We start from the raw sequence: 7171 nt of genomic DNA, 5'->3' as shown, positions 1-7171 counted from the left end.
AATATATATTATCAAAATTTTTAAATATAATAGATTTCGAATTCAAAAAATCTATTTAATTTAAAGTTTTTAAATATTAGGAAATTTTTATATTTTAATATTTTCTTAACTAATTGTTAAAATTAATTTAATAAATAAAAGGATTCCTCCCACTCCCAAATATATATAGTATATTCAAATTATAAAAATTAAAAGAAGTAGTGATATTTAAGTGAAATAAAATTTAAATTATTAATTCATAAAAAAATTGATATTTCTATACTTCTTATTTTAAAACTTTTATTTCACTAATATTTTTAATATTTCATTAATTAAATTTAACTTTTTATTTTTACTATTACAGAAAAAGTATGAATTTATTATTTTAATAATCCTTTTAATATTTAAACATATTATTTTAATAATTTTTTTTCCCTCTTCCCACTTTTATACATAATACAAATTTATTTTTATATCTTTTATTTTTTTAATTAACTAAAATTAATTTTAAAAATAAAATTATTATCTATTATAAAAATAAACTTTTTAATAATAAAATTATCAATTATTTAAATAATTAAATTAAATACTGTTACAAATTATTTAAATATATTATAAAAAATCTCATTATTTTCTTCAATAATATTATATTATAAATTAAAATTAAAATTCGGAGGCAATATACTATAAGTCGAAGGAAAACGGGTGAAATTTGCCCTGTAAAAACGCCGCTTCTCCTGCTTTCCTTCACCAATAATTTTCTTTTTTAAAAAAAGAACCCGACTATTCACAAGGTTCCTGAGTTGGTGCGCGAAAATGGACAACACGACGACTCTGCGACAGTGGTTCGACCGAGTCGACTCGGAGAAAACCGGGAGCATCACTGCAACTCAGCTCAAGGTTCTATCTCTCTTTCTCTCTTTCTCACTCTTTTCCTTAAATTTCCCGTTAATTCTCGTCATTCTCCTCATGTGCAGAGTGCTTTGGCCGTTGGTAATCTCCAATTCTCTCTCTCTATTGTTCAACAAATGATCAGGTCTTCATTTCCCTTTCAATTCTCACTGTTCTTTCTGTCTTTAGATTAGATATTGAAATCTATGCTTGAAAATTTTATTCTTGTTTTAGCAGGATGTATGATTTTGATAGGAATGGGACTATGAGCTTTGGAGGTATGTTATTACCTATTTTGTAAGAATATCATTAAGTTTCCATTTTTTTGTTCTTTAATTCTATTAAATTCTTTTATTTGATTAAATCTCCATCATTTTTTTTGGCAGAATTTGTTGCCCTTAATAAATTCCTTACAAAGGTTTGTGCTTTTATCATCAACTCTTTTTTCAATTTCTACAGAGAGAGATAGAGATTGAGAATTATTGAATGAAAATATGTTTTGTTATCTGCACCCATGTAAGGCAAGGGATATTATTTTCTTTTCTGTGATGTTTGTAAACCTGCTGGCTATGTGCAATGTGTGTAATTAAAGAGAATGCCCTGAAGTCTTATGTTGGATTTGACAATATTTTGTAACCTACACTTGTTCAGAGAGATTATTTGTTTTGACAAAGATGGAGAATAACTAGGTTTTCAGAAAGGCTCCGGTTGATGAAATGATAATTTATATGGTTAAAGTTTTACTTTCTGAGAAATAGTGGCTATTGGCTGAAGCAAATTCTTCTTCCTTTTATCACACAATCTACCTTGGGTAATACTTATAGGTGCAAGAAAGTTTGGCATTTGCTCCATTAAAGTTTCCTTTCTTTAACCTGGTTCTTAAAGCAGAACTTATAGCATCAAGTTCTATTGAGCGAAGCTTTGAGAGCTAAGGCATGGCTCATCAAAAAGTTTTTTTGAACTCAGCTCAGCCAAACCAAGTTTTTCCTGAGCTAAGTCTCAAGCGTCCTGCAAGTAAATCGACTCATTTATAGTCTTGGTGAGTTTTAGGTTTAGAGTTATGAAGTCCAAATCTTTGATTAGGTATAAAATAATAAGTTTAAGATTAAATAATTCTAGTCAGCATAAACCTATTAAACAAGCTAGTTCTCTAGTCTTAACTAATAGAATATCAACAGACTTGAGTTTGAATCTTTTATTAAATGTAAAAACTAGGCTCGATTTTGGCTTGTTTAGGAACAAGTTGAGCTTTTATTGAGCCGAGTAGCAAATAGATCGGTTCATTCATAGCCTGTTCAATATAGGGAAAGGCGATGTGTTGATTTTGTGCCTACTTATTTGTCTTGGGAATAGAGTTGCAAAAAAGCTGGGAAAAAGCGAACCACATCTTGTTGATTATATTTGATCTTTCAGTCCTACATCCCAGATGCCTTATAAAATTCAATTATTATTCCATTACATGCTTTGCCCATCTTCATCTTCTCTAATGCTTCCATTACTTTTTATGTGCTTTGCGCATCTTCATCTTCTCTAATGTTTTCATGACTTTTATGTTCTAATCTTCTTAGGGGGTGTTTGGCTTAACTTATGTAATTTAGCTTATAAGCACTTGGTGTTTATAAGCTAATTTGAACTTATAAACACTTTTAATTTTAAGTTGTTATGTATTTGGTATAATTACTTATAGGTGGTAGATGAAAGTTGATATGTTTGGTTAAAAACAATTTATGAGCACATTTATTATGAAAATGACTAAAAAAGGTATAAGTTATTTTTTCATTAAATGAGGGTATGTGTTGTAATTTTAAATTTTTAATAAAGATACTACAGTAATTTAATTGGTTAAACTAGCTTATAAGTAAGGTGCTTATAAGCACCAAAATAAAATGTTGGGGGTACCAGCTTATTTTTTTGTGCTTATAAACTGCTTATAAGTTTGTTACATTAAACTTTTAGAGTTGACCGGCTTATAAGTTAGGTCAAACACCCTCTTAGTATTATTAGCACTCTTTTCTTCCAACATCATACTAAGATCATCAAGGTTTTCCATGAAGCTAATGTTAAAGAGTGCATCAAAGTAGCTTATACCATTAGATGTCACATCTCCCCCCCCCTACAAAAGATAGATTGACCTGAAGCAAGTTAGCCTTCCTAGTATTACTTAATAGGTTTATAGGAGAAAATATAACTTTTAAAACATTTAAGAAAAATAAATAATCATGATTTCGTTTTGTATAATGCTAGTTCTTTACTATCTATGCAGTTAATTTAGTTTTAAATTGATTAATACTAATGACATTTAAGAATGATGCATTTAATGTTTTATTTGATTTGATGTGTTTATGTTTATTATTTAATTATATATCTTAGTTTTAGTTATATCTTTAAATATTATTCATTCAATTTTTTCTAAAGAAAAAAAATGCATAGCAATTAGCGATAGGTTGTTATTGTTGTGTTATGACCAGTCAGGTCTTTTTTCTGTTATCTATGAACGCAAAGACTGCTATGACCTTGACTTATAGAGTTTTGGCAAATTCAATTATAATTAGGATTGAAATCACAAATCAAATAGTTCTAGATAGAAAAAACCAATCTAGGTAGACTACTAATTTCTATATTTTCTTCTAAAATAAGTAGACTTAAAATCTCTAAGTTTTCATACATCATGTAGCATAGGGTAAACATCTGTGAGCTAATTGTACATTCTTATTTTTCATCTGTCTGAGAAGTATCTTCATTGATACAAATTTGGGTTCCATGATAACTTAACAAATGCAGTGTTGATCTTTATGGGAAACTGTACCTGGCCATTGAAAATAACAACAGTAAATAAATAGCTATATGTAGCAAGACATGGATAACATAACATATGTACATGGTGTTGTTATGGTTAATTGGTTCCCTACAGGAAACTGACACAAGGAGTAGAAAAAGCATGTGTTGGAAATGAAAAAAGTTGTTGGCTAATCCACCTCAAGTAACAGTTAGACTGTTCTATGGAGCTTTTGTTTGGGTGGGACAACATGTTAATGATGTACCAACTGATGTGTGTTTATTTCAAAGCTTTAATTGTTTCAATGAGAAGTTCTCTGTTGAGCAAAGGTCATTGCATGTTGTTTACTGGTATTGCTGATTTTCTTTATTTGCTGAAGATCTAATTATCTATTCATTTTTTATATATACCTTCAAAATGAAGAATGAAGCACATCTTCATAATGTTCCAATCTTCAATTTGAATTTCACTTCTCTTTCATTTCTTTACAGGCTCAACGTGCCTTCTCGGACGTAGAGAGGTAATTTAGTGCTTTTATGATGAAACTTAGATTTATTTCTACTCTCATTAAAATGAGAACATAAATTAGGTATCTATATCTATATCTTTCTAGTGATGACAACCATTTCCCTTATCTTTTTATGGCTGTAATTACTCGTCTTTTGATGGTATACAAAAGATATTATAATTTCCTTTGATTTTGCATTGATAGTAATAATTTGGTAGTCAGGCACTACTTTCGGAAGGTAATTTTTATGTGGTTCTGTAGTTCATTTTACGGTAATCTCTTATCAGTTTTGGTAACTGTTGATTGTCCAAAATGGTAAATGGTAACTATATTTTAATGTTTTGAATTTTTCTTGTTTTGGGGCAATATTTATCTCTCGATCAATGAATATTCCTTGCATCTAATTGTCTTACACTGTTCTTTACTCTTAATATTCACTTGATGTGAACTTATCTTTATCTTAATAGTCTCACTTTTGCTTGTTGCAGAAATCGTGGATATCTTCTTCCTGATGATGTACATGAGGTGGTTTCTGAATAGACAGTCTCTATGTTGCAACTAAATAAATGAAATTATATTTTTAGTGATTACTGATTAATGACATTATATATCCTGCTAAAATAGTTCCCAAATTTTATTTGCATAAGAGTCTTGTTATGATTTTTCTTGCTCACTTTAACTTCTGATCTCTAAAAGATATTTCTTTGAAATAGAATACATGGTTTCTCATTATCGAAGCTTGACTGCAGGCATTGGGGAAAATTGGTTTCTCACTGGACTCTCCAGCTTTTTACACTGTCTGTGAGGTAAGCCTTCTAATTCTATATTGTAATTGAGATCATAAATTTATGTCACAAAGAAATTTCAGGCAACACCTATCACTATTTGAAGATCAGGATTGATGTCATATGGCATATTTCAGTGTTTTCTAAAATATTGAACTAGATTGGTTGCTAGATTTCTTAGTCTTTGCATTAGTGACCAATAGAATAATCCTCAGCTAGTTCTAAATATAAATAATGACAACTTCTATTTATGGTTCAGAGCTTTGACCAAAAGAAGGATGGAAGATTTCGTCTGGATGACTTCATTTCTCTCTGTATCTTTCTACAGTCTGCTCGGTGGGTTTTCATAGATACACCATACCGTGCATTATTTACATTGAATAGCGTGCAGTGAGTTTGTTAGTGGATAATTGCATAGAAAAAATCTATATGGATAAATTGTGCCTTCGTGTGGAATATGAGCTTTTGGATAATGGTTTTCATCATTGTCTTTAAAGTTTTATTCATCAAGGGATCCAAATACAAATCACTCATGAAAATTTTCAGACTTATGTCTGACAGCACATCGAAGGTGCTTGAGCTAGAAACCTGCCATTCTTTTACTTGCTACAATATTTAATGGTAAAATTCCAACCTTTCATAATGTTAGCCGGTGGAAGATATAAATTACCATCTGGTTTATTGCAGGAATCTTTTTAATTCATTCGATACAGCTAAGCAGGGCAGAGTTACGCTCGATCTCAACCAGTTTGTTTATTGCAGTAAGTAGATGAATGGAAAATTTATTATTTAGTCTCTAGAGAATGGAAAAAATCATTAATTGGTCTCTCGGTTTTGAAGAATACATTAAGATGTCCCTAAGGTTTTAAAAATGTCTGCTAATTAGTTATTCTGTTAGTTTTAACCGTTAAGTGTTTTGCTATTTAGTTCCTGTAGTATGAAAAACCTCATTAGTTGGCCTCTCGATTTTGAAAAATAAATTAAGAAGTTTTTAAAAATATTTACTAATTAATTATTTTATTAGTTTTTACCGTTTAGTATTTTACTATTTATTCTCTATAATATAGAAAAACTCATTGGTTGATGTCTTAATTTTGTAAAGATGTCTTCTGATTAGTCCTTTCATGGTAAGAACATTTTAGACTTTTCTCTAATACTCAACAGCTAAAATTAATGAACAAATTAGTAAATTTTTTAAAATTTCAGAAATATTATAATATATTTTTCAAAACTGAGTGACTATTAATGACTTTGGCTATACCATAGGGTTTCAATGGTAATTTTTCCTTACTCCTCGTCGTTTGGCATGAATGATTTTATAAGAAAATAATTCAAATAAATTCTTGTAAAATCATTGTGATTTCATCTTCATATATGATTTAAAATTTTCGAGTTAAAAAATTTTGAATTCTTTTATTCAAACGAGAATTTTGCAAAAAAAGAATTTAATTGAATTGAGTTCTTTTAGAATTCTTGATTCCAAACAGGGGTTAATGAATTCTATCTGACATGATCTGGTTAATTGAAAATAGTTTAGATTTGTTAATGCTACTCTTCATGCAGCTGCCAACTGTAGAATCTGAAACCAAAAGTGCAGCTGTGAAGTTCCTGTCCATGTTGAAATAACGATGGAATCTGCAGCTGTGTTGTGTCTGGTAATGTACCAAAACATGGAAGGCTGTTGTCTTGTGTATGTCTATTCATGTGGGATTGAAGATGGAAAACCTAAATTGATTTTTGATTCTTATTAGTTGCCAATGCAATTCTTGCAGGGATTTCTGTAAGTTTTGAAGACTAGCCATTTGCTGTGTCTGTTCGTCAGTTGGGTAAAAATATTATTTTGTAATTTCCAAATAATAATTGATAATTAATATTTGAATTTATTCCAAAAGTGATTATAAGTTTATATTAGAATACTCGAATAGTCTTATATCTAATTATAGTTACTTGAAAAATATTTGAATTCATAAATTTTAATTTGATAATTTACATAATATATTTTAAAGATTAATCTATGTTTTGGTATAGGTTCAAATTCTATTGGACGATAATTTTTTTTATATATATATTTTTCATATAATATATAGATATAAATTTTAATATTTAATATCTATATATTTTTTATTTTTTTATTTTTTAAACTTGATTTCCACGGGGTATTATTTTTGAAGTCTAAATCTGTTCTAAATTTGAATTTTTTGAATGATATTTTAAAGTCTTTAGAAACACTTT

At 28.9% G+C, this 7171-nt stretch overlaps 1 protein-coding gene across 4 annotated transcripts; it reads left to right on the top strand.

Annotated features, from left to right (window-relative positions):
• The first annotated feature begins 698 nt into the window (after positions 1-698).
• On the top strand, positions 699-6830 carry LOC110612760 (sorcin). 4 transcript variants are annotated; one of them, XR_002487506.2, is made up of 11 exons: positions 699-879; positions 957-1015; positions 1105-1148; positions 1257-1288; positions 4138-4166; positions 4643-4679; positions 4904-4960; positions 5199-5275; positions 5627-5700; positions 6503-6594; positions 6712-6830. XR_002487506.2 is itself a non-coding variant. In XM_021753543.2 (10 exons), exons 1-10 carry the CDS (start codon positions 796-798, stop codon positions 6520-6522), a joined length of 513 nt encoding a protein of 170 aa, XP_021609235.1. In that variant the 5' UTR covers positions 699-795; the 3' UTR covers positions 6523-6830. The 4 variants fall into 4 exon arrangements, 2 of the variants coding, with proteins under 2 accessions (XP_021609235.1, XP_021609236.1); XR_002487507.2 differs by having other exon boundaries at positions 702-879; positions 1108-1148; XM_021753543.2 differs by having other exon boundaries at positions 6503-6830.
• The last annotated feature ends 341 nt before the right edge of the window (positions 6831-7171 follow it).

The sequence above is a fragment of the Manihot esculenta genome, chromosome 4 (genome assembly GCF_001659605.2).
Source record: "Manihot esculenta cultivar AM560-2 chromosome 4, M.esculenta_v8, whole genome shotgun sequence".
Classification (NCBI taxonomy): Eukaryota; Viridiplantae; Streptophyta; class Magnoliopsida; order Malpighiales; family Euphorbiaceae; genus Manihot; species Manihot esculenta.
This window is presented reverse-complemented; position numbering and strand designations above follow the sequence as displayed.

Excerpts from the sequence above, each read along its gene's own strand:
- LOC110612760 (XM_021753543.2), top strand. The coding sequence starts at position 796 with ATGGACAACACGACGACTCTGCGACAGTGGTTCGACCGAGTCGACTCG. Across the intron at positions 4,167-4,642 it reads GCCTTCTCGGACGTAGAGAG|AAATCGTGGATATCTTCTTC; the intron begins GTAATTTAGTGC and ends TGCTTGTTGCAG. Across the intron at positions 4,961-5,198 it reads CTTTTTACACTGTCTGTGAG|AGCTTTGACCAAAAGAAGGA; the intron begins GTAAGCCTTCTA and ends TTTATGGTTCAG.